Below are 27,119 nucleotides of genomic sequence, written 5' to 3'. Positions count from 1 at the left end.
TTGGCCAAGCCTTTCATGAGCACCACAACCCTTGTCCCAGGGTGTGTCCGTGCAGCTGACTCCACAGAGCATGTGAACAGGTCATTTGGGTTGGTTCGCTCAGAGGTCTCCACAAAAAACACATCCCCGGGTGGAGGAGGAGGCCCATCAGCAATGGCGCGGGGGGGAGAGGGCACAGAGTGACCACAGCGGATTTCAGTAGGCAAGCTGTAGACTTGGTCCCTGACCTTAGCGTCCTCCGTGATTCTCCAGTACAACAGGATGGAGACAAAGGACATGAACTTAAAGGTGAGGATGAAGAGGGCCCTCAGCTTGTGGCTCAGCACCGACCGGGTCAGTTTTAGCAGGCAGTTGGGCATCCTGAGCATTCTTGTTCCCATCAGAGCTTGTTCTACCACAAGACACGTCGTGACCTGATGGTGAGGAAAGCAGAAAAATACATTAACAGGCAGGTCAACAGACCACAAGACATAGTACAGCACTATGGCAGAACTACACACTGAACACTGAATTTAAATTACATGTTGAATTTAAGCATGCCAGCATGCTTAAATTATACCTTTGGAACATTTCTTAAAAAGTGTCCTGGCTTCTCCATACCATAGCAATGCCCACAGGCTCCCATCAGAAACCATAGCCCTTTTTCAGGTTGTTAGGGGATGCAATAAAACTCACCTGCACACCCTCAAAGGAGCTCAGAGGGATGATGGCAGGAGTGGGAGCCCAAGTAATATCATGCTGGGCCCACCACTCCCAGGCCCACCATGGGGGCCATCAGTGGCCCATCTGCATAAGCTCTGAGGAGTGCAGGAGCACAGAACCACAGAATGGCTGGGGCTGGAAGCGACCTCTTGAGGTCGTCTGGTCCAAACCCCAGCTTAAGCACGGCCACTTAGAGCAAGTTGCCCAGGGCTGCGTCCAACTGGATGTTGAAGATCTCCAAGGAGAGGACTCCACAGCCTCTCTGGGCAACCTGTGCCAGTGCTCCATCACCCACACAGCACAGAGGGGTTCCTGATGTTCACAGGGAACCTCCTGTCTGCCAGTTGGTGCCCACTGCTGCTTGTTCTGGCACCTGGGCACAACTGAAAAGCACCATGACAGGTGGAAACCTGGAAGAAGGACACTTGCACACCTTATCTGGGCCCCTTCTGGGACTGTTCCAGCAGAGCCTCAGCCTCAGCTCCAGGTGTGAAACCAATCACCAGGAGTCATTAGGAGCAGCTATCTGGATCACCTTTGGGACTAAGGACATCACTGATGATACAGTGTGATACACTGTCCTCTAGCACAGATCATGCTCCTTCTAAAACAAAATAAGGACAAGGCTGTCTCTTCCATTTATCACAAACCAGGACTGACCCTCATTTCCCTGGATGCATCCTGTGCTTGTCGCTTGTCAGGAAATACAATGATTATTCCATTTTATCTTCATCGGTCCATTATTTTAATATCAGATGTGTACAACAATAATCTTAGATACTAGGAATTTGGATTCTCTTTTGTCCTCCAGTTTGCTGCCATACTAATGATCTGTGGCACCTGACACTGAGTGGGACAGCAGCTTTTGCAGTGTTTTTGTTTGTTTTCCCAAAAAGGAGAACCATCCACTATCCTTCCCAAAATCTGAAAATTCATCTAAAATCTCAGTGCTGTCATCTGTTTCTGTCAAGAGGTCTCAGCTCCCAGAATCACAGGATATTTGTTTCCCTTCTGTTTATTCCTCAATAACCATGCAGTGCCCTATACTTGATATGTACCATGAATATATCCTCCTCCTATCAGACAGGGGAGCTGGGACATACAGTGTAATTTCTGCTTTTACAAGACTCGTTTACTGTCCTGGCCAGACACCAAGTTTAGTTCTCTGAAGTCCAAAGCATGGATTTAACCATAAAGAGATATGCTGCAGCAGATGCAAGAGCAGAGCTGAATTTATCTCCCAGAAAGTCCAACAGTTTTTAGCAGCCTGAAATAAGGTGCATTGGACTCCTGCAATACACAGTCTAGTTAAAGAGAACCGTGAACAACGTACTAACACTTTCCTCAAAGCCTCCATACTCCAAGCAGTGTTATGCTTTAAGTATAGAAAACCAGTAAAGTTTCATGAAGAATATACTCTTTAAAAGAAGAAGAAGAAGAAGAAGAAAGAAAAGAAGAGGGAGGAAGAGGGAGGAAGAGGGAGGAAGAGGGAGGAAGAGGGAGGAAGAGGGAGGAAGAGGGAGGAAGAGGGAGGAAGAGGGAGGAAGAGGGGGAGGAAGAGGAGGAGGAAGAGGAGGAGGAAGAGGAGGAAGAGGAGGAGGAAGAGGAGGAGGAAGAGGAGGAAGAAGAGGAGGAGGAGGAGGAGGAGGAGGAAGAGGAGGAGGAGGAGGAGGAGGAGGAAGAGGAGGAGGAAGAGGAGGAGGAAGAGGAGGAGGAAGAGGAGGAGGAAGAGGAGGAGGAAGAGGAGGAGGAAGAGGAGGAGGAGGAAGAAGAAAGTGAAGTTGTCTGCAAGATGCAAAACATTTTTGTGTCTTCTCTGTTTTAACCCCTGTTTCTTCCTTTGTGGTAAGATTTTGCATGATTTAAAAGAAATACAATCAATACAATCCATCAGTAAAAGCAGAAGTTTTATGACACAAACTGAAAAAGTGCAGAATGTAATAGAGAACTCCAATATGCCTGCTGCGGACAGCTACAGGTCAGCTTAATAACAGTACAGGATTTTCCATTTTAAATTAATCATACTTCAGTTGAAAAAAAAATCTCCACTGAGGTTCATCTCTCACTTTTTTGTCTATTTGAACAAAAAAAATCTGGTAATTTTTCAACACATACCAAGTCACTTGGTGCTGGCAGCACCAGGACCTGGCAGACTTGGGAGCATCCATGTCACAGTGCGCTGCCTTTCTCCTCCATCCCCTCTGCTTTCCTTAAGACTTCAAGAGGACAACACACATTTTCTTCCCACATAGTTGCAAGAAATGGCACGACCCTGCCATCTGCCCCCACCCTGTTCTTTCCCATTTCTCTCCGCAGCTCCAGTCTGGTTTGGAAGGAAGAAGAGCATTGTCAGCATGGGAGATTTATTTGTTCTGTGGCTTTTGCCTCCACCACTCGTGAATACCTGCAACTAGCTGGTGCTGGTCCTTCTCTAGAAAGCTGTAATTGGGAAAATGCCCAAGTGCCAACCCAGCACTGCAAGGATATGTCAGTTTCATGTACAGAGAGGGGAAATGCCTCCCAGGTTACGTCCACCTGGGGTTTGTGCTGTTAGACCATGTCATTGCTAAACCAATTTGCATCCCAACATAATGAATATACTGTCACAGACAAAACAGTCTTGACTTGGGGAATTTCATTTATTACCCATTAAGAGAAACTTTTAATTACTGATTCAGATATCAATTAAAAAAAAAAAAAAGCCAAGCAATTAAACACTTCAGGAAAATACCTTTCCTCCCCTTTCCCCAGGCTTCTCTTCAGTTCAACACCTCTTCCACACTCCCTTTCCAGTATCAACTTCCCTCTTTTCCCTGCAGGTTACACCCAATCAGTCCCAGTTCCTTCAGGCAATACATAGCAGTTTCCTTTCACTGCTCCCTGCATCTTACTCTTTTGCTTCACTGCTCCTTGCTTCTTACTGCTCCTCTGCTGCACCATGGGTCTTCCACAGCCTGCAGTCCCTTGGGGTGTACCTGTCCTGGCACAGGCTCTCTTTGGGCCACAGTCCCTCAGGGATGCCCCCGTCCTGCTATGGCTCACCCACCAGCCACAATTCCACAGGGATGTCCCTATGCCAGCATGGACTGCCCACAGGCCACAGTCCCTCAAGGGTACCTTCTCCAGCACTGAACACATCCTTCCAAGACAGCATCTCAAGCCATGTACCCAACAGCATCCCCTTCCACAGCCTCCTCCACGTCCTCCCTTCACTCTAGAGACAGCTCTTCACCTTCTTGTGTTTCCTCTCACATCCCCTCCACCTCCTCACACTTTTGCTCCTGTCTCCTTTTGCTTGTCCTCATGCAGGCCTTTTTGGGCCTCCTGCCCCATGTCACCTTTTCAACTCCTGTTTTGTGACTCCTCACATCTTCCCACGTTTGTCCTCCCATGTGCTCTTTTGTGACTCCTCTCGTGTCTCCTCTCCATGACTCCTGTCCCTAGTGAGAGGCTACCACCCTTTCTTAAAGGCATTTGAGCAGAGGTGCCATTAGCTGCTCTGACAGGTTGCAGTTTTGGTGTGCAATAAACTGTTTTCACGCTCATGGCTTTCTCTTCCTACACAGACCACACCTACAGTCCCAGTGCCCCAAAGCCTGACACTTATGCCCAATACAGTGTTCCTTGTAACAATTAAATAAAGAGAAGTTCCTAGAATTTTATTTTCTGTTTTCCCTACAAGGGTAAAAATGCATTCGAATTTTGGATTATGAACTGCTGAGCAATTCTGCACAAATGTTTCCTCTACAATGGAAATCCTTTAAACAAAGAAAATGAGAGGCCATAAGTGACACATTGTCTCTTATCTACTTTCAACACAAAGGGCTTGCCAGCTACACCAATCTAAGAACAAATTTCTACCAAAGGGGTGTATTTGTTCAGGTATCTAGGGCAGAAAAATCAGCTTACCAAATGAAGCTTTGCTGATGGTTTAGCTTCCAGAGAGTTGAAGCATAAATCTTGGGAAAAGTGAGGGAGGGTAAAGAGAATGCTACTGCTCCCCCAGTGCCTCTCCCCAGTGAGCATTGGTGAAATAGCACAGTCCCAGTTTGTCTTCTTTGAAAGACACTCAGCAGCTGAAGAGGAGAGAAGGCAGTAAATCTCAGGCAGTAAATAACAGCAGCAGATGACAACAGCTGTTCCAGCAACAACAGTGAAACACCACAGAAACCTTGGGTTCCTCCTCCAGGGCAGTGCAAGCACCTCCAGGACTAGAGCAAAAGCTCCATTTCTTCCTATCATGTCTGCTGAAGTCTGGCACATCTGAACCTATGAGATGGTTGATGGTGAAACAACACTCAAGTCCCATCAAGTAATTAATTTTGACTGATGGAACAAAGCAAGTGACCACAAGCACAGAAGCGACTGCCACACCAATACAAACATGCAGCTGTGTTTGCTTAGAATACACTCATGTTTTGACTTTAGAGGCGCTTTATAACAAAAAGCAAAGAAAACATTGATAAACTCTGAGCAAGGGAGTTTCCTGATTTGTCAGAAAGAGAAGCTTTAAGGCTTTGCTGTGACAGTGCACAGATGGCTTTCCAGCAAGCAATTCCCACAGCAGCCAGAGTCAAGAGCCAGGTCCTCCTTTACAGAAACCAGGCTGCACTTTCCCATTGGGCTGGGGACAGATCTGTTGAGTTAATTTACTGCACTGCACATGCCAAGGAATAAACTCATTGATTATTGTGAAACACCTTCAGTATCGGACTTTCTGTGCAGGACAGCGTGCTGCAGCCTGGTGTTGATCACAGCACCCATCCTACAAAGTAGCATTCCTGTGGTGTGGGATACCTCCTTGTGCTTCAGACCTGATGGCTAGCTAAGCACAGCTGAAGCAGCATGTTGTTTGCTGAGCAAGGCACAGAGAATGCCACCCAGCCATGAGGCAGACAGGACTGCACTTACCTGAGGGTGGTACAAGAGAAGTCTAGAGCATTTCTCTAGCAGCACAAAGTGCTGCTTTAAAATGTTTTGATATGCTGCCTAATATTGAGTACAGGATATTTTCCCAGATTAATGTTACAAGAGATCCAGGATCTTTTTGCTGCTGCTTAATGGAGCATATCTTATCCAAAATTCATTCCTCTTTGCTTATAGAGTCTTCCTCAGAAAGCCATGACAAGTTTTTTGGGGGCTGCAATTGTATCTTTTCCTCTAAAAGATACTGGAAACATGTCACAAGAAAATGCATAAAACCTCAAAACCTCAGAGGAAAGCCATCAAGGTAAACTCTTAAGTAATTTTTGGAGCACCAAAATTAAGTATATTAAGCTTGAAACTAGAGTTACGAGAATTTAGAATCAGGGTGTAATTTGCATCAAATGCATTTGGTGGTAAGGCATTTGGTAAGTATAACCAAAAACAGCTGCTGAAAGTTCACACAAATCAGCTTTCAGTTGCTGTGTTTCAGACGAGCTAGAGAAATGCATTTCCTTCCTTTCAAGCACAATAGAAAATCAAAGCTAGCAAAGCTTTTATCAGAAACAAGTTGGGAAAAAAACAGACCTACAGACTACGCACATTGTCAAAGCAAAGTGTGCCACGTCTTGTAAAGACTATATACAACACTGATCTGTCCCTTCAGCTTTTATTCCTTTGCTCTTTCAAGTTTAGCACATTTACCAAGCCCAGTACATAGGAAGTGATACGTTGTGAACTGTTACAGTGTACTGTGGAGAGTTATGGTCAAGACTGGTCTTCAGAAACGCTTGGAATAAGGCAGACTGCGGCAGAAAGGTGGACATGGGACTCATGTTTGGAGCTGTGCTGTTAGGTTCTGCCCCCATGCCATTAAAGCAGATAGAAGTCAGCTTGCATGAAGCCATTCACACAATCACAGCTCAGGAGGGAAACGTGGCTTTTCAAAAGCATAGTTAACAGGTACTGTAGTTAACAGGTTTAAAATGCCTTGACTTTTTACACAAACTGAACCTAAATTAAAGGTTTTTGCTTATCAAGGCTTTCCCCAATACAAGCACTGTCCATGTAAAATGCCGAGACAATACATTTGATTCTGTTCACTTCTGCACACCTTATGAGAGCATGCTTATATATGCATGTATCTGAGAACTTAGCTCATAACTGCCCAGCCAGTGCATATCTGGATCATACTTAACCTCCCTGAAAGCACTGCCTTTAAAACCCAATGGTATTGACACTGCACATAGATTTCTCATTGAGGATTTAACTACTGCATCAAGAGCAGAGATTTCTAATGTCGAAATCTGCCTGGTGAAATGAATCCAGGGCTGAAGGAAAAGCAGGCATTTCTGACTTGCACTTTTCCTTTCTGAGACCTGTCCTCTGCAGCAGTGAGCAGATCTTCCGCGACGGGGCTGCCAAGTGGGGGGTGTGGGAAGGTAGGACCATTGGGTGGATATGTGCTCCTCACCCCCAAATACCCCAGCTGCTCAGGCACACCTGAGGCCTGGGTTACCCAAAAAGACCATGAAAGTTTATTTTTTCCTTAAATTTATCTTTCTTTATAAAAAATGTTGTTAGTCTTTAGACTACTTATGGAGATATAAAGCTCTGCACATCTTTGCAATGATATCAGATGATCTTGAGCACTTCTTAGTGATGCTTCATAAACAAGACTAAAACACTACAGCCTGGTATCTTCCTGAGATTTCTATGCATATTTCATGAACAAAATAATAAATTGATAAGATTTACTCGCACCTGACAGATGCAACCACAAAACACGCTGTGGAGCCCCCAGTGCCAGCTGTTGCAAAGCTGGCCAGTGCACCCAGCTGCAGACTCCAGCACAACAGAGATGTGGGAGCTGTAACCTGCCTCCTAACACAAAAAGACCTGTGGCAATTCGAAGAGCACCCCTCTTTCTTTTAACCTGCACTCCTCCTTCACAGGGGGCCAAAACCCCTTCACTTCCTCACAGCAGGTGCACCCTTCCCTGCATCACCCTGCTCCACACCTTCCTCCCCGCTTCAGCTGCGGCCCTTGAGCCTAGAGCAAAACAACGGAAAGCAAGAAACATCATCTATCAGCTGTCTCAGGAAGAAGACCAAAATTAACTTCTCCCATTGGTTGCCTAAGTGGTGGTGCCCTAAACCCTCTCATGTCTCAAGGATATAAAAAGAGATGATGGTTTGTTGCCCAAGACAGAGCTTCACATGTTCTCGTTTGTCTTGTTCCTCTTCCCTCCTTAAACAGGCTGAAGCTTCGCTGGAACATCGGGTTGACTGGTGACATGATGATGTTGACTCCTGAACTCTGCAGCACACCACACCCCGTGATGCATATTGGCTCTGAAGCAAGGCTCTGTCCACTACTTTGTTCCCCTTTTGTATCATGACAGTTGCTAACAAAATACCTGCCTCCAAGTGAAAGCACCACACAAAATAAGATTTGTGGATCTGAACAGCCAAAAAGGTAAGGGAATTAAAGCGTTTGTTTGGGCAGGAGTGCCTGTGGGGAAAAAAGGCAAGCCCACATGAGCACAGAGAAAAGGATCTCAAAGCCAGAAGACACACTACAAGACTTTCATGAGCTTGGGAAGGGCAACCCCTCAGGAGCTAAGTGATAGTACAGCTATGCTGATTTACTGGGTGGTGCCAGAAAAGATGAGAAGGGTGAACCCAATCTCTCCTGCCAGCACATACTGAAACCTGATCCAAACCACAACGGTGCTGATGGCAAGACTTACTCAATGCTAAACACTGCCAATGTGGTCTCACGTCAGTATGGAATAGGCATATCAGTATGGTTTTATATGGTAGTTACAGCAGGCAGGCAGCAACTTGTCTCTATAGCAATTATCAAATTTAAAAAAAAAAAAGATGGATGTAGGATTACTCATAAGTACTTCTTGACACACACAGTACAGGTCAATGGCACAACAAAACTAAACTGACAGCTAATTTTTGCTAAGCCCACTCCCTTCCTCCTCAGACTCTTCCTTGATGCTCCTCTGCCCCTGCTGTAAGCAGCCCTGAAAGCTAAAGCACCAAAAAGCTAATTCCACTGAAGGATTTCATCTTCTTACTGGTTTAGCTCCCACAGCTGGTTTTGCTCCACTGCAGGGTGAGACAGGCACAGGTGGTGGCACAAAGAGAGATGCAGGAAGAGGTGGCCAGGAAGCTGCATCACTGTAGTGGTGGCACCCAACTCAGTGGCAACACCAAATTGCACAGTCCACAGCTTCACGGTCCCCAGCTGTGAGATCCCTTGGCCCTGCAAGATCCCTGAGCATGAAAGGCTTCATCAGTGCCACTGATCAATGCCTTGAGAAGCAGTGGGAATCCTATGAGAAGGCAAACCTGGCTCACAGCAGTGAGCTGCACACCTAAAACCAGGCAGATTGCCGTTCACCCAGCATCAGACCCACTGTCCCTCAAGGATGACTATCACTTTTGTGCTGCCAAAGGAGGGGCACAAGAACGAAAGAAGGGCCATCATGTGTGTCATTGCTTCTTCCCACAGAGCTGGTGCCTTGAGACACAGCTGGGATTTCTACAAGAACCATATAAAGGGGAATTTGAGCCCCATAAGATTTGCTCCTCAGGCTTCCACAGTAACAAAAATAGCAGCAGCAGCGCAAAGGCAGAGGAGCTCAGCAGAAGCTGGTGTGGGATGCATCAGGGCGCAGAAGCGGCAAGCCTGTGTTGAGCAGCTTCTCATGCATTAGGAAACACGTGCTGATTTAAGTCACTTTTAGCCAAGGCTGTGGGACTCACCACCTTTCAGCAAGTGCACTGGGTTTAGATTGCTACAATTACAGGAGTTACGTGGTTCCTTACAACTCTTTCACTGGGGCTTTCTTCCCCCTGCTGCCACAGCGAGCATTTCCACAGCTCCGCTGTGAGAGTACATCTTTCTCCCTCAGACCTCAAACCTTATCCCTGCTCAAACTCTGACCTTCTTCAGGGCATGTCTGCGAGAAACATGATGGCCAGCCACGCTCTCTCCTGACACTGGCTCTTCTGCCTTTCCACTCGCCTCCAAACCAGCCCATCGCTGCTGGCAGCAGGATCGGCACATCCCCGCGCTCCAGCTGACCCTTTTCTCCCCATCCTCCTGCTACACTTTTGTCGTTCCCCTGGACCCAGGGCTTCAGCGCTCGCCTCTTCCTTCTCATGTTGCACAGAGCCTTTCCAGGCTGTGGTACAGGCGGGCACCCTACGTGCAGCCCCCGGCACCCTCCCCAGCTCCCTTCAGAAGCCGATGCCTGCGCAGGAGGCCACGCAGGGAGCCAAGGGGAGCTCTCCTGCAGAAAGCCCAGCCAGAAGGACGTGCCGCAGCGGGAAGGGAGTCGTCCATTCCCGCCGGACCCTCCGCGGCTCTCCCATGGGGTCCGAGGCCAGCTCTTCCCTGCTCCGAGCCCACGGAGACGAATTTCCAAAAGCAGCTCGGCTCCAGCCCACGGGAAGCTGCTCATGGAAAAGTCTGCCGCGGGAAAAAAAAAAAAAAAAAAAAAAAGACTTTTCCCTCAATTCCCCTCCTCCGGACGAGCCCCTCGGGCAGCCCTCCCAGGCCCGGTCCCCCCTTTACCCCGCTCACCTCTCTGCCGCTGGGCAGCGCGGCCGGGACGAGTCCGGCACCGGGGATGGGACCGGCGACAGGACCGAGGACGGAGAGGGGGACAGGGCCCCCGCCGCCGCCCCGCCCCGCCCCGGGGCGGCCTCCGGGCGGAGCGGGGCCGACCCGTCGGATCGCACCGGAAAGCGGCGGGCGGAGCCGCTGAATTCGCGTGGTTTTTTTCTTGTTTTTCTCAGCCCCCCTCTAGATTTTTTTTAAATTTATTTTAATATTTTATTCTACTATTTTATTTTATCATCTTTTTACTTTATTATTTTTCTTTTCTTTTATTATTTATTTCCTCTCACCCGTTATCCCCACGTTCGCCTCGATTTTGGGATAAGGCAGCCACAATGCATCGACGTGCTTGTCGGGCTGGGGGCTCCAGCCCAGGCGGATGGGAGTTTCCTGTGCCACCCGCTGCCATGGGAGATGATTGCAAAGCAACGCAAATCAACAAAAAATGAAGAAATTGCAACAATCATTTGCAAAAAAAAAAAAAGGAAGGTAGCCTGTGAGCTGCTTGCAAGGGAGTTTCATAGCTTGACTGCAAGGCTATGGAACACCCTGTGTGGGAAGATCACCAGAGATGTTAGGAAATGGGTTAGACAATAAGCATGAATGGTTTAGGTAGAGGTGATCCTACCTGGAGCAGGGTTTGGACACGAATTCTTTAGAGATGCCTCCGAGCCCTGTTTTTCATGACTCCCATGATACAGCACACTAGTTCTGCATTACAAAAGCTTACACATGAGAAACATTTCAACAAAAGAAATTTTGACACTGTCCTTAAATAAAACAAAACAAAATTTACCCACAGTCAAGTAACCTGAAACTGCTTCTTTTTTTTCCCCAGATGTAACATTAAACCATTTCTTTCATAACAGCAGGCCTGAAATTAAATTGATGTTAAAATGGATTTCAAGATATCTTTTCACCATCCTCACTGGGCAGAATTTAGGCTTAAGCAGACTGAGTCGCAATGGATGTTCACTCTCCTGTGATCGCCTCCCTGTGCCAACACACAAGGGACAGAGCTGCCCATGTGCTCGGAGGGGGCCATGATCCAGCCCAGGCCTGGATGCAACTTAGAGCCTGGCCAGGTCTCAGAGAGACGACAGAGGCTGCAGAAGGCAAATTACCACCCCCACATCCACTGCGAACAGCGTGAGACCATGCAAATAACCCTCCCAAAGCACATCACAGGACAGGAGCATAATTGCTTCCTGTGAGCTCATTTCACAACCGCAACTCACCTGCGTGAACACAACAGTTTTTGAGGGCTTTCAGCCTGGTTTTGATTTGACTTCAGTTTCCTGCCTCCTCTGCCAGCCAGTTTGGTGGCTTGGGTTTGAAGGGAGGGGACAGGCATGGCAAAACGGATGGCTTCACCCTCATCCCTTGTTCAAAACCAGCGCGCTGGCCCAGCGCCAGCCCTGCTGGCAGAGAGGTCCAGCCTCACGAAGGGCTCGCGCCAAGTCTGTCCCTGTGGAAGTAGTCATGGCCCTGGCCTCTCAGCATGCACCATAAGTCATCAACCTGTTGAAGGCGGGGAGAAATGCATGGAGGGCAGGGAAAGCGGTCAGTGGGGTCACTAAGCCCTTGTGGTGTTGGTCATGGGCATCACTGCTGCTATAGGTGCCTCACCTCAAGGGACGGACCATAGCCGAGGGACCAGCCACCAGCACCTCTCCAGACAGCAGGCCCGAACCATGCCACCCGCTGCCACCATCCTGCTTGGCCACAACGCGACAGGAACTGGAGCATATCCCCGCTGCCAGGCTTTCATGATCAGATTTCTGTGGAAAGGAATGAAGAGTTGAATGGCTCTGCTAGCAGGTGCTCACCCCTCAAAACAAAGTTGTGGAGAGAAGCAGAGTTGGCAGATAAGAAGAAAACCTTTTAGAAGCATTAGCTCAGTGCCCTTAGGGCAGTATCACATTTATTGATTGGTGCTTGCCAGATAAATTTTGCCAGTTGAGTCAACCGTGATTACAAGCAATGTGTCCAGCAAGCAGCTTAGAAATGAAAACATGATAAGAGGGGAACTGGAACAACACATTACCTCCAGAAAGAAGGCAGGATGTCTGCTGCATAATCTAAACCCAAAGGGAGCTCTGGTACTGCAGATGTAAGAGCCTCCAGTTGGACTAACAGCCAGAAGCCTTCTGGCTTCCACAAAAATGGCCCAAGTGCATATCTGCTTCAGCTTTTACCCTGGTACGCTCACTCAGGACAGGAATAAATATGAGCAACACCAATGCATCTATGTTTGGCTGTGGGGAGCTGCAGGAAGAACTGAAATAGATGGGGTGTGTGGAAACCATAGATGTTTTCCGGCTGTGAGAGTTTGAGATTGCAAAAGGTTTCCCTGGCCTGAGACCAAAGAGAGTTGAACTAATAATCTGCACCAAATTGCATTGAATCATACTAAAATGTTTTCTGGCAATTGCATCAAAAAACCTCAACCTGTGTAACATTTAAATAACAAAAATGAAGAAATGTTTCAAAAGGAATAATTGTTTTCAGTTGCAGGGAAAATTTTTGGTTAGGAGGAGTCAAATTTGGATTTTTTTTTTCTTTTGCCAACCTTTACTTCCCTGCATCATGCTTTCTTTTAATTTGGATATTCACTAAAATTTACTCTTTCCTGCTAGCAGCCCACTTTGAAAAAAAAATAAAGTCATAAAAGCCAAAATTGACAGAAAATCCCAAACTGACTCCACCAATGTTGTAGCTGATAATGCGTCCAAAGCTATGAAGCTGTATGGTGGTCACAGAGCCACCAGGGTCAGTATTTGCCACCTCCTGGACACCTCCTCCCAGGGGCAGGATACAGGGCTTCCCGAATTTGAGAAAAGCAGCAGAAGCATCTTCCATTCCCAGCAATAAAGCACTCCTGTTGAACTGTACAGCTTAAACTTCTTTGGGATGTAGATAGGGTTAACACATAATACAATGAGGACAAATGATGCTGAGGACAAATGATGCTTTTGTTCCTGCCCTGCCCCCCCCCCCCCCCCCGGCAGAAAGGCCAGTGATGAAGCCTTTCGTTGGATATATTCTTTAAGGATGTTTGTTGAGTTTAATATTACACTTAGAATGCAAATTACTCTTTACTCAGGCTATTGAGAAGTAAAATACATTTAGGACTATGTACCTAGATGGATGCGGAAGGTCCATTTTCAAAAATCAGCCTGGCTCTTCACTGATCTGCTGCTGCTGTCAGTTTGAAGCAGATGCACTATTTAGGAATGAAAAGGGCTTTTGCCATGCCGACTTCCTAGGAGCCGTACGGGCTTTCTGGTGTTTGCCGCTTCCAGATGAGCCGCCCACTTTTCCTGCTCACAGCATCCCTGCTCAGCCCCTCCTGCTCCAGCTGGGATGATGCCCAGGCCTCTAGATCACAAGTTCAGGACCTTGGTCTTAAAGACCAGCAGGTGCTTAAGCATTGCCCTAGCCACGTGTTGGCGGTGCCATGCAAGCCAGAACCCCCACGTCACCAAAAACAACCAGGACTGACCTGCCCTTGGTGAAACAGACCCAGACATGGGATGAGGCATGTCAGCATTGCAAAAAGACCTGCCGAAATGCCAGGGAAAACATCATTACGGAAGACGTTTCCTCCCCCTGAGGCAAACAATGCCAACACAGAGCACTTATCAAGTTTAAGGTAAGTATTTAACTAGCAAAACAGAGCCCTTTTGTTCCTATGCAGAACTGCTTGCCTTGGTCGAGGTTTTCCCGGTCTCCAGCAGATGACCTGCTTGGGATTTGGCAGCATTTTCTGCATCTCATCCTCTCCTTGAAGTTTGGTGGTCTTCCAATAACCCCAGCGTCTTCTCCATGCATTGTGTTGGGCTTCAGTTTGGGCTGGTTTTTTTTTTTTTTTTTTTTTGAAAAGCATTGTGCAGGTCTGGCTTTGGACCTTGGCACTGCACTGGAAAGGGGGTAAAAACACCATCGCTTGCTGGGCACAGGAGGATGAGGAAGGAATCTCTTGCCTGCCTGTCCCTCCAACCCACTGCGCCCAGAGCTCACCCACCATGCATCCCCTCGCTTTGGATCACAGCAGGCAGGTGGCTCCACTCGGCAGCTTCGTGGCAGTGCACTGCAGAGGGGCCGTCATGCCAGGCTGGCCAGAACACTCCTGTCAAGGGCTTCGGGGAAACACAAGGCATTTCAGATTGTGATGGTATCTTTTAAATGCCTTCCTTCCTTAGTCCTGAATCTTGCAGCAAGTGTAAGATGCTGAGACAGGGAACAAGATAAAGGATGTTGATTCCTAGGTCTTAGCTAGCACAATTGTATGTTAATGACCCCAAAGATAAGGGAGTAAAAGACTGTATGCATAACAGAACCAGCAAGAACTGGCTTGACTGCCGAAGCCTGTCAAAGGCAGGAAAAGTCAGAATATTAGCAGGGAGGAAGACTTCTGGCCTTCAACAAAAGACCACCAGAGTACTCTGGATGACCACTCAAGGACTCCAGTACGCAAATGGATAGAGACGGAACCTACGTTATTGATTCTTCAGAGACCTGATGCAAGAGACTTATGGGAAATGAAATGAATATGTATATATATCCTACAAATATAAGCACACTGCCAGTAACTGTTGGGGTGCAAGTTAGGTGGAGCTATCCCCCTTGCGCCCGGTGTGTGCACGCAGCACCAAATAAACATACCTGCTTTATAACTATTCTGAGGTTATAGAGTCTGATTTCCGCAAATCAAAGCAAATAAAAAAAAAATACCATACTCAGGAACACCAGCAAAGTTTTCAGTTTCTCATACCTCCTCCCCACCCCCAAGTCCTCCCCACATCTTTAAGAAGAAGTTTTCTGAAGAAAAATGAGGACTTCATGTCCTTACTGTTGTGGTGTTTCTGTTCTTGTTTTTTCCTTTATTTATGCAGCGTGGCAGTGGTTCTGCAGTATGTGGGCTTCAAGGGGTGTTGGGTTTCAGCCGGGGGATTGCAACATGCACGGGAAGCAGGAGGGGGACCCACCTTTTTCTGCCATGTCCTGGGAACAGGGATCAGCACAAAGTGACTTTGAAGTCATTTGTAAAACCCTGTGTGGGTCTGCAGACTGCATTTTCTTTCCTTTCCCTATAATGCCAGGGGAGCATCTTACCAGCGGGCCTGAGGCCGTCTGGAAAATGTCATCCAGTGCATTATTTCCTCTGCCAGAGGGATATTTATAGAGAGCATAAATCATGTTGTCATGATTGAGACACGTCAGAGAGGGCCCACAGGAGCAGAGCATCTCTCGAGCTCTGCAGAATCAGCCCCACGTGGGGACCCTGCTGACAGCGAGGTGCCACCTGTCTGGCCCAGCCAGGGGCTGGACATCCCCACCACATCCAGACCTCACCTTGCTTCATTGCCCAGATTCGCTATGTTTCACATATATTTGCACCAGCTGGGCTGGCCAACCCTGTACCACTCAGAAGGCTGTGTATTTTGGACACTAACTTAATTTCTAAGGAGTTTCTCTCAAAAACTAGATCCCTTCACCTCATCTGAGCAGTTTGAAGTATTAAACATTTGAACATAACAAATTTAACAAAACACTGCCTTCATCTTCTGGAAAGCACAATTCTTTGAGTTCAGGCCAGCTCTTGTTACAAGCTGCCTAAATCTATTCATGGAAAAACAAACACGTGCTTTAGATAGACAGATGTTTGCAGATCTAAATTGCCAAAATGGTATCAGGCCCGCTGTGAAACTTATTGATACCACTCGCTGGGCAGTGCTGCCCAGATCAGCTCCACGATGTGACCTTATGGCCATGGAAACAACCTGAAGAACACATGACTAACCCATGACAACCAGGCCAGGTCTCCCCAAACACCCATGGCTCTTGGCAGCTGTGGTTACCTGAGGACTACTAAGTAGCTATTTAACCTATATTTCCTTTCTGTTGAGGCTTTATCTCATTTCCATAAGCATAGGATATTGTGCTGCAAGATAGCCATAGGGTAGAAAATTCAGTGCAAACCCTTACGGGAGGCAAAGAGGACTAGAAAGGGCACACAACTTTTTTGGAAGACAGGCAGATACTGATGACCATATGAGCTGGGTGCCACTAGCACCACTGTTCCCCAAGACCCCATTTTTCGGAATGGGGCCACCTTTGCTTGAGGAGGCCACAGTGAGTGAGAGATGGAAGCAGTAGGGCTAATGGGTAACAACAAGATGTGGCCACTGCAGTCCTAGCTGGGAAACCCAACAAAATGGGAGGAAAGCAGGTGGAAAGGGAAGGTCCCCTGGAGAAAGAGTTGCACTGGATGATCACAGCAAGGAACAACCACCCAGAGCTTGCTATGGTGAGGTGTGGCTGTCTAACCCCAATGCCACCACAGGTAACTTCTGACATACCACCATCACTGCCCCAGTGGCACTGAGGGCTCCCACCCAAGGCACAAGCCCTCCTGCAGCCCCCAGCTGTTCCATCCAGCAGCCCAGCCACCCCTGTTGTCCCAGGCCTGGTTGTCCCAGCTCAGCAGGGACAGGGAGGGACTACGTGGGATTCAGGCTGGCAGAGCCAAGGAGGACAGGAGCAAGCAGCTGAAGACATCAGTCTCTTCTCCATGCTCAGCCACAGCTACAGTTGTAAGCAGGAGCAGAGCCTGTCAAGCCTAGCACTCAGCCCAGGTGAGTGCTAATGGCATGCAGCAAAGCCTTGCATTTTGGTATGGAGAGAGCAAAGCAAACAGCCAGCAAGCACAGTACTGGGCAGGTTAATGATTAAACTTCAGCAAGAGTGGGAACTTCAGCACTACAGAGCAGAGGCAAAACAATACCACAACCTAGCCAACCTCCCATCTCATGAAAAGCTTGGCCACTTCTATGGGCAATGGATGGGGAAGGTTACCCCAAGCCAGGTCACCTACACCGTAGCAATAAGCTATTGCGAATCACATCTGGTACTGATGTCAGATGCACCACAGAGGGGACCAGGATGGAAAATGGGAGTAAGAGATGAATAGAGGAGAGAAAATGCAGTCATTTAAATGAGTGGCAAAGAAACAAAGGAGCAGCCCAACTGAAAAAGTCTCACACTGGAAAGTCCACCAGACCAAGATGAAATGCACACAGCTTCCACAATCACCTGAAAGTCTTATTTCTCAGACACAAAAACCAAGAATACCTGGTTTTACCCAAAAACATTGACATAACATTCGAGTGCTTGATGAATAAAAGGTAGTCACAGGGACACTATGCTTCACACACTGCACAGGAACAGAGGCTAGCATCATGTGTAGGAGGGACTATGACAGATTAAGGAATGTTTTGAGTTAACACAGGTGAAAGCAGGCTGTCAGGGGCTTGTGTTTTAAGAAACTACAGATGAAGTTGCATCTATTCAGCAGACAATAAATTCCCTCATATTCATTCAAGGGAAGTCACATGCTTTATCTGATTAATCCCCCTGAGTTTTGGTCGTCTCTGTGGCTATACTACACAGATGCTTTCTGTGCAAAGTTCCAATGGTTTATCAAGAGAAGGAAGGAAATAGAAAGCTGCAGCTGCATCTACAGGCTTCGCAGAAATATTTTAAAACCTCAACAAAATAAGTAAAAGAGCAAGCCATCTTATACAAGGCACTACAGTGTTATTGTACATGTTCCTGGCAGACTTGCAATCAACCACGTGCATGAACCTTCCCAAACACTCTCCAGAAAATCAAGCACACAGAAAGCCCACCTGGGCAGACCCTGCTTGTCACCAACCCCTGTTTTTGGAGCTCCAGCACAACTTTCCTGTCTCACACAGCTCTGGCCGTCCCACCACCTTTTGCCTGGAGCTGCTCAAAATCACATCCCACCCGTGGTGAGGTGGGACCCACCTTGCTGCAGGTAGGTGGGCACAGCTCCCTATGCCTCAGCTGGAGGAGACAAGCAGGTTTGGCCAAAAAGTCATTGTGCTTAACTCTCTGGCTTCTTCCTTGGGAGAAAAGAGAGTGAGTGAGTGAGAGAGAGTGTGAGTGTCTCATCCCAGATATGGTGGCCATGTCCCTGCAATTATCAGGGGCCAGAGCCACTCATCCTCTGACCTGGAGACTCTCAGGATACAACGATGAAAAACCACACTCCATCAGGCCATGCTTCTGATGGGAAAAAAAAAAGGGCGGGGGGGAGGGGAGAGAGTGGGAGAGAGGGGAAGTAAAAAATGCAACTTGCAGTGATAGCAGATGGTCACCCCTCTGCTCCCCTCTCCCCATAGGATGGCAGTGCTCAGCGCGCACAGCCTCTCGTGGCAGGAAGAAATAATTTTTAAAATTATTTCTAGTGAAACTCGGATTTTGCATAACACATACACTTTCATGTAAGCAGGAATCTTCCTAAAGATGCTTTACCAGACATTTTCATTATGTAATTTCGTTGTACTGGTCTAGTCTGAGTTTTTGGGGAACGCATTTTGTGGTCAAAAACAGTGCCTTAGAGGAGCCCTTTCAGACCCAGTCACCATCAAGGTCCTCGCACTGATGGCTCCCACCTGCCCCAGCCTGGATCTTGCCCCATGCCAGCCATATGGGTGGCAGCAGCACATTTCTAACTTTGGGAATGGCAAGGCGAAAAGGAGGTCACTATGACTAACATGTGCTGGAGGCTTACGCCTGACCCTGTGGAAACAGCCTGTGTATTTCTTGAAACATGTAGGTGGCAAGTTTCATGAAGAAGTTTTACACTTGTCTATTAAATCTGGGAAAATGAAGAGGCATAGAGCACAGAATCAAAACTGGTAATACTAAGGAGTATTAATGCCATTAAACAGCAGGAGAAATCAGACCACTGTAAATACACACAGAGCCTTAAAGATTTGGCTTCATAATGTTGAAAATAATTCAAAGAAAGAAATCAGAAAAGTGAAAGTGATAGAAGTGCTAGGTACATGACAGCAGCGGGTAGACAGTGGGGTCACAGCCCCGCTTTTGGCCAACTCATGAGAAATGTGTGCAGGGCGCAGGGCTGCATCTGCAGAGGGCTCAGGGCTGTTTGCTCTGCTATGCTGTGGTTAAGTCCTGGCTCAAGGGAGGGGAGCCGGCAGGGAGGAAAGCTAGAAGCAGTCTGGGAGACAGGCTATAACACACCCTGTGCATGCAGCAAGCAAGAGGCTGGGAGGAAAAAATAATCCAAAAATAAAATTAAACAACAACAACAACACAGAGTATGCTTTTTCCATCACAAAGTGCAAATTTGATGCCAACAAAACATTTTGTGGATTTCAGGCTCTTCATGCCAAAAACAGTGGAAAATAAAAGAAAAGAATCTGAGAAAATGAAACTTCTTCCAGGCATTTTTTTTATCAGTTTTTTTTGTTTTAATTTATGTGCATTTAAGATGTCCTTCAGCTGAAAAGTCTTAGACAAGAACAGGAAGAAAAGAGAGAAAAGAAGGAGAGAAAAAAGAGAAGACAAGCATTGTTTTTCAGGCTGAGCAAAGTATTTAATTAGATCTAAAATATTTTTCTTTACTTTTTGTTTTCCCACCTGGTATTTTTTAATTGCTTTGAATCAGAGCAGAACTTTTCTCCATTTTTTCAAAGCTGACTAAAAGAGGGTATCATTTGCATGGCTCTGTATGCACTGTTCTACAACCCCCAGTGATGGCCCCATGTCTCCACGTGAGCCTGCATTCACTCATTATCATCAGCACTTACATTGCAATTCTGATGTTTCCCCAAAATAATGTTCTATTTTCCTTGAAATTTTACAGGGTTTCAGAAACCTCCTTCCTTACCTTAGTATTTCTGGTATTAAATATCTGCAAGAAAGGCTGCAGCTGGAGGTAGATGACCCGTACATGTCCTCTCACTGCCCTGGGACCTAATGCTGGGCATCTCCTGCTCCACCAGTGAAGGGAGCTGCAGCTCTTCTCGTACTCAGGGCATCTCATTGGCACTCTGAAATAAGCAGAGCTCTTTTTCTCTCCCATCAATGAGGACAGGCCGGTGTGCCCAGGGTTTGAACCAGAGCAGCCACAGTTTTTCCTGCTTTCCAAGGCTGGCTTCATATTGACTTTGTCCTTCGGGAAGTTAGAATAACAGTGCGTTAATCAAGAGCGGCACAGGAGAAGGAAAGAGGACCAAGGAAAAGCCAGGAGAATGCACAAGGACCCATCCCGCTGCTGGACTCTGGAAAAGAAGGATTAAACTATGTTTCCAGGGATGCCTGAATACATAAAGAAAAAAGCCAGCATGAGAGGAGAATGGCTGAGATGAGGCAAAAAAATATTGTAAAAAATGGCTATTGATTTCCATCAGCTCTCCACTCTCAGCTACCTTTGGCAGAACAGCCAATACCAGTTTGGCTATACAGTTTGCACATGCATTACTTAATATTTCTGCCCACTCTGTATTTTTCTCAAGCCTCTTCCATGCCCCAGGCGTGCACACCTGCTTCTGTAGAGCATTCCACAGCATGCACATCCTGTGTGTATTTGAGCTCTGCAGGCTGGGTTTGCAATCACTTCCAGAAAGCACTACTGTTGCCTACCAAAGCTGGGGGAACGTGATGCTCGGGCTGAGTCAGTCACTCGTCCTCGACCTCAGTCACTCATCCAAAAAAGCTCTCATGCTTAATGCTGCAGCTCCATTCCTGCATAGCATTGCAGTGGTAAAGCAAAGTTTGGAAGGCACATGCCATAAAAGCAATTACCAGCAGTGTACAAAAAATATGGGCAAGGGATGTTGGGAGATTTTGTGAGATAGGGTGCAGTGAGCCGCAGGTTTGGAAGCTGTGGGATGCCCCGGCTGTACACAGGCCCATGCTCAGTCTCACCATGGCTAAAAATGGGTAAGCACCAGGCACCCCATATGATTTTATGCCTGCTACCTTGTGGAAACATTTGCTGTTCGTAAGCACCAGGCACCCCATATGATTTTATGCCTGCTACCTTGTGGAAACATCTGTTGTTCAAAGCCACACAAGCTAATGGCTGTGCAGGAAGACACTCAGCTCTCTACAATGAGAGCTTCCTGAGGTTTTATAGTGAGGCCTCTCTGAAAATGCAGCTAATTGAGCACAACAAAGAGCTGAAAACGACACTCTTGTGGGTAACTATTGGGTTCAGCCCAGAAAAGCACTTAAAAAAACCCAAGTCCTCCCAGTAAAGCCTTTCTTCCCCTACAACGAGGCTGCAAAAGCCCTGCTGGAGACACAGCAGTGGGGACCTCCTGCCAGGCAGAGCCGTGGCACCGGGCAACAAACACAAAGCACGGCTGTTTGTGCAGAGGCTCACACCACCAGGACACAGGGAGGGAGCTTCACTTCCAGGAGAAGACATTCCTGCTTGTGTGCCAGCACAGGCACCAGCGTCCAAGCTCCTTTCCTGACCAGAGGAGGCCCCAGCAGCACAGACATGAACAGCCCAGATGTCTACTCTTCATGCCAGCAGAGGATGTACCAGCCTCCACGAATCATCTTAAGGACGGGAATCAGAGAGTCTCCGTGTGATATTGACACCGGTGCACTGTTGTGGTAGTCATCAGCACCTGCTCTTCTTCGAACTTCAGCAACCCCCCAACAGAAGGGCCCTCTGAGAGACCAGGCAAGGCAGACAGCTGTTTGATCTCTGTCTCCAAGGCATTATGCCAAAAGCCCACCGGTACCTTCGGGTCCTTGAAGTACCCTCTCCTAAGGTAGTCTATGCCAAGGATGCATGGGGCCTCCAGGCCAGTCCCGATGGGGTGCTTTTGCCACTCATTCCCAGTTAGGCTCACTTCGGCCTCCAATACTGTTAAACAAGATGGGTTCTGCCCCTCAGTGGCCTGATGGTGTCAGGGTACACTGTGCACCAGTGTCCACTAGAGCCTTGTACTCCTGTGGGTCTGATGTGACAGGTTAACGAACACACATGTTCCAGTAAATCCGGTCGTCTGCCTGGCTGGAGGCAGGGCCCCTCTAGTCCTGCTCACAGCATTCGTTTCTCAGTTCTTGTAAATGCAAATCAGAGGTCCTTTTATCAAGATCAGAAGTAGTAATAGTGGTGACTATTGTTTGATAGGCGCAGGCCAGATCTCAGCACAATGCAGAGCTGTGAATCCCTGTCATTACCGGGGTTGGGGCACACCTTTTTTAAACATTCTACCAGGTTTTTATAATTCCACAATTGTTCAGGGGTAAATTCCCAAGCCATCAGAGGTGACAACTGTGATATGTACCTGCCTATACTCTCACACATACCTTGGCATAACCATCCAGCCTTGGGGCCGATCTCTAGGTGGTATTCTTAAACAGTTATTTAATCTTAGACAAAACACATTCTGGAGACATAGAAATATGATCATGCAGCTTTGAAGGATATTCAAAATTCTCAACTAGCCTGGAGTAGAGGAAGATGGAAGAGTAAGGGAAGGTGAAAGAGCAGAGCAAAGTGTCCTCCCTTGTCTCCCTCCATAGATTGGCGCTCCAAAGAGAGAAGGTGAAGAGTGTAATTGTTAATAGTTTCCAAGAGATCGTTCTCAAAGTATGAAGATGACGGCAATGCTGAATACAAATGCCAGATTAGGCTCATGACTGGAAATTTTATCATATCATGAGCCAGTGTTACATTGTACAGCAAAGTGACAAAATTAAAAGCAACCTTAAACCAGGCCCCAGAGATGATAAACAGCACAGCTGGGAGCATATAGCATATATAGCAAGTAAGGGGTTACAATACGTAACTTTGAGAGCCAATAAATCAACATCACAGCCAGCAGCTATTAAACAAATATAATAAGCAAATGTGTTCTCTCTGACACTCTCTGGTCAGATCTATTCTTATCCCAAGCCTTTGTGCCCTACATTGGACACCAGAAAGGACTGTTGTGGTTTAATCCAGCAGGCAGCTAAGCACCACACAGCTGCTCACTCACTCTCCTCCAGTAGGACTGGAGAGAGAATCAGAAAAATGAAATAATAATAATAATAATAAAGCAAAACCCATGGGTTGAAATAAAGACAGTGGAACAGGGCAGAAAAGGAAAGAAGAATAAAAATAAAAACACACAAATAAGCCATGCACAACACAATTGCTCCCCACCCACTGAACAATGCACAGCCACTCCCTAAGAAAGAGCAGCCTCCCTGGCCAACTCCCCCCAGTTTTATTGCTGAGCACGATGCCTGCTGGGATGTGATGTCCCTCTGGCCAGTTGGGTCACCTATACAGGCTGTGCCCCCTGCCAGCTCCTGGTGCACCCCCAGCCTCCCCGCTGGCAGGGCAGTGCGAGGAGCTGAAAAGGCCTTGGCTCTGTGTGAGCCCTGCTCTGCAGCAGTTGAAACATCCCCGTTATCATTCTCCTTCTAAATCCAAACCATGGCACCATACCAACTTTCAGTTTGATATCAGTTTTTCCCTGTTGCTATCAGGTATTAAAATCTCATTCCTCCTCAGTGGATGTTTGGTCTGAATTAAGACTCCATCTAGAAAATTCACCTACAGCTTTGCATTTCCTGTGTTTTCTGATGTTAGCATGCATCAGAGAGAGAAAAGGGTGGCATTTATTTTTACACAGCAGCCACCTTCAGGTATTGAAAACAAGTAGCTGCAAATGTGGACTGAAAAATATATGCAATCCAGACAGTTATCAATAAAATACAGCCCAATTCACTTCCACACTGTCAAACCTACCACGAATTGGGCATCTCAAAAGCACCCTATTAATGATTCTGGATCTCCCAGCATTACTCACATTTGTAATTGTATCAATGACGAATTATTACAGCACCAATTCGTTTTGAGATAAACAGGAAACAGGAGTCATGATGAGCACATTTTGTATTACCAGAAAGCAACACAGAAATTCATACCTATATAACAAGAAAATGGAAAAGGAGAGCAGGTGTCTTTTCAATGGCTGGCTACTCTACATTAAAAATCCAGCTCTAAATCAGTTTCTCAAAGGGATTACTATGCAGAATTGAAAGTGCTATCTCGAGCCCAAGAACTGTGAGCTTCATGGGCTGCCTATTGACAGAACCCACTGCTCAGTCAGAGACTGTGTAGATTTCAGGAACAAGTACATCTGGATAACAAATTAAATCTTTCTTTAAGAAAACGCTAGCAACCTCAATTTCCTTCCCCTTTCTTAATATTCAGTAATAGGTCCTATGTCTTTTCCTGCTGTGGTCATGTTTTATCATGCAGCTGGTCTTTACAGATAGTGAAAAAGGAGCTTCTAGCAACGTTACTGTGTCAGCATCTTCCCTTTCTATGTGCACACCTTTGAGTGGAGGTAAAGTAACAGAACAACTACACGTTCACCAATATAATTTCATTCTTGTATATATAGCATTTCTGATCAAGCTGTTCCATGAGCAGGCCTCAAAGCACTGTACACCATGTTATTCTCCCTAAGGAGATAATCATTTCAGCTACAGAAACCAAGAGAATACCCCATCAACATAAATACAGATATAAATGCTGTTGTATTGACTGACTCATAAGTTGATGAACCAATTAAGAACGTGATTTACAAACTTCAGACAGCAGAATCCTCTATTCTCATACAATAGGATCCTGCAGTGTAGGATATCCACATTCCCATCACCAAACCTCCCTCCTGCTTACCCACCCCACATTGTCTGCACTTTATGGACACTCCTGTTGTATGCCTTCTTGAACCAGCCTGTCAACAACAATTATTTTCTCCACCCTTCATCAAGGAACACCATACCAATCTCCCAGCTAAGAGAAAACATCCTTGCTGTAAAAATATGGAGTTTCAGTACAAATGCTGGGGAGTAGATACCTATACTGCTAAAGATAGAGTAGCCCAGTCCAGGTGCCCACTTGTAGATACATACACAAGGACATCTAAAGTGATTAATGATACAGCACTACAAAGACCTGCACCTTTTGGTGTTGCAGATTGTAAACAGGCAAGGTAAGACTTCTCAAATAGCAACAGATATAAGTAGGTAACTGTTTTGAACTTGTTAGCTAAGGTACAGAAATAGCTACTTTCAAGATCTCATAAGAGCTCTTAGAGCCAACCAAAGAGAACTGGAAGGTAAGACTAACCACACAAAATCCAAAGCTACAAATCTAAAGAAGTGCTGTAGAGCTTGAGTATGGAGCAGCAAGCAAAGCTGAAGGTGGAGAGAATTTCCAAGTACTGATCCTTTCCTTCTTTTCTCTCTAAAAAAGGTGGGGCTACTGAAGACTCTTAAGAGTCTCACAGAGTAGATGCAGAACTATTCTTGCATGGTTTGCAAAGAGGACACAAACAACACAAGGCTTTCTCAGGACTATACTTCTCTATTTTCACATCTTGGTACAACAACAATGCTTACTGTGTAAATGGAATATCTCTCAGAAATCAAAGTCTAAAATGAACCATGAGATCATGTTGCTTCATGTGGGAATTGCTTACATTGCTAGATTCCTTTTGAAGGTTTTTAAAAAAGAGACTTTGAGCGAATTAAAAATGAAAGCGTCAAAATTGGAAGTAATGTACTCTGACCATTGTAGCTGACCTTGTAAGAAGGCAAAGGCAGTGCTGCTGTTTGTCTTTGAAGCTGTGAGCAGGTCTGTAAGACACTGGTTTGGCCATAACTGATCAAAGAGAATCCAGTCTCACATACATGAGTTACATATGCAAAACAAGCTATTTTGTGTAGAAGTCCTCAAAAATGGAATTAGGCACATAACCTTTTTTATATGGTCTACAGCTTCAGCCTTGATTTACAATGACAAGTAGACTTTGACTCAAGAGCAGGACAGGAGCAACATTAAAATGTATGCAGCTAAAGTAATATTTACAAACTCCTATGCTATGGAGTCACTCAGGCGACTCTTACACTACAAAATCTTTCTAAAATAAAAAGCTGAAATTAGCATGCAAGTGGCTCTGGTATTGCCACTCCCAAAGGAGCAAATTGATGCTAAGCAGACCTGAATGACAAAATTGAGTATTTCTCATTTTGCAAAGAGAAGCGAGAGAAACAGATGGTAACAAGATTCCCCTTCACTGTTTACTCATGGAAGGACAGTACATATCTGCATCAAACAGTACAGGTCTTTGCACTGAGTTGTTGCTGGCTCTGGTGTTCTAACAACTACCTTTAAACATTTTTCTAACCCTTGCAGTTTAATATACAGAAATAAACTCTCTGAAATGTCAAGTATTAAATAATCGCCTTTCCCCTCCCCTTATATGCAGAGAGATATTCTTGCAGGAGAAGAGGGAAGTTTAATGATTCAGACTCGCTGCTGCTGTCATTCAGTTCCAGCTTTGAAAAGCAAGATGTGCAATGGTGTTAAGAGAGGATTAAGGGAAGAGCAACTGAAACAAAATGCAGCTGATTAGCAATGCCAACTTCCACTTGTGGGAAAACCAGACCCAATATATAGTTTTATCATCTGTTCTAAAATCTGCGACACTTGTAGCAGCATCACCCCCTACCCCCAATCTCAGGCTGACAAGAGGTTGGAGTCTGGGCTGCAGTCCCGCAGAAATGAGTCTGGGGGTTCTGGTCAACAGCGCTGGCAGCCAGGAGGGCCAGCTATGTCCTGGGGTGCATCAGGCATGGCATTGCTAGTCAGTCAAGGGAAGTGACTGTCCTGCTCTGTTCTGCGCTGGTGAGGCCTTACCTCGAGTACTGTGCGCCGTTTGGGACATCAGAGTTTAAGGAGGACACAAACTGTTAGAGAGCATCCAAAGGAGGGCTACAAAGATAGAGAAGGGTCTAGAGGGGAAGACATGTGAGAAGCAGCTGAGGACACCTGGTTTGTTCAACACAGAGAAGACTGAGGGGGAAACCTCATGGTGGCCTGTAGCTTCCTCACGACAGGGGAGGGTCAGGCTGGGTGTTAGGAAAAGGTTCTGCACCCAGAGGTGCTGAGGCACTGGGACAGGCTCTCCAGGGCAGTGGTC

The 27,119-nt window shown here is 46.5% G+C and overlaps 1 protein-coding gene across 4 annotated transcripts in view; it reads right to left on the bottom strand.

Moving 5' to 3' along the window:
• A4GALT (alpha 1,4-galactosyltransferase (P1PK blood group)) overlaps positions 1–13,027 on the bottom strand; it is a 21,995-nt gene extending 8,968 nt beyond the window's left edge. Inside the window, exons 1-3 of one of the 4 annotated variants that reach the window (XM_083842190.1) lie at positions 10,231–13,027; positions 4,612–4,778; positions 1–413 (exon numbers count right to left, since the gene is read on the bottom strand). The exon at positions 1–413 is cut by the window's left edge and continues 469 nt beyond it. In XM_083842190.1, coding sequence (XP_083698316.1) covers positions 1–413; positions 4,612–4,728 — 530 coding nt within the window. In that variant the 5' untranslated portion in view covers positions 4,729–4,778; positions 10,231–13,027. The remainder of the gene's footprint in view (positions 414–4,611; positions 4,779–10,230) is intronic. The other 3 variants (XM_083842192.1, XM_083842191.1, XM_083842193.1) reach the window with 3 other exon arrangements.
• Positions 13,028–27,119: the final 14,092 nt, after the last annotated feature.

Source organism: Anser anser (assembly GCF_964211835.1).
Source record: "Anser anser genome assembly, chromosome: 1".
NCBI classification, from domain to species: Eukaryota; Metazoa; Chordata; class Aves; order Anseriformes; family Anatidae; genus Anser; species Anser anser.
This window is presented reverse-complemented; position numbering and strand designations above follow the sequence as displayed.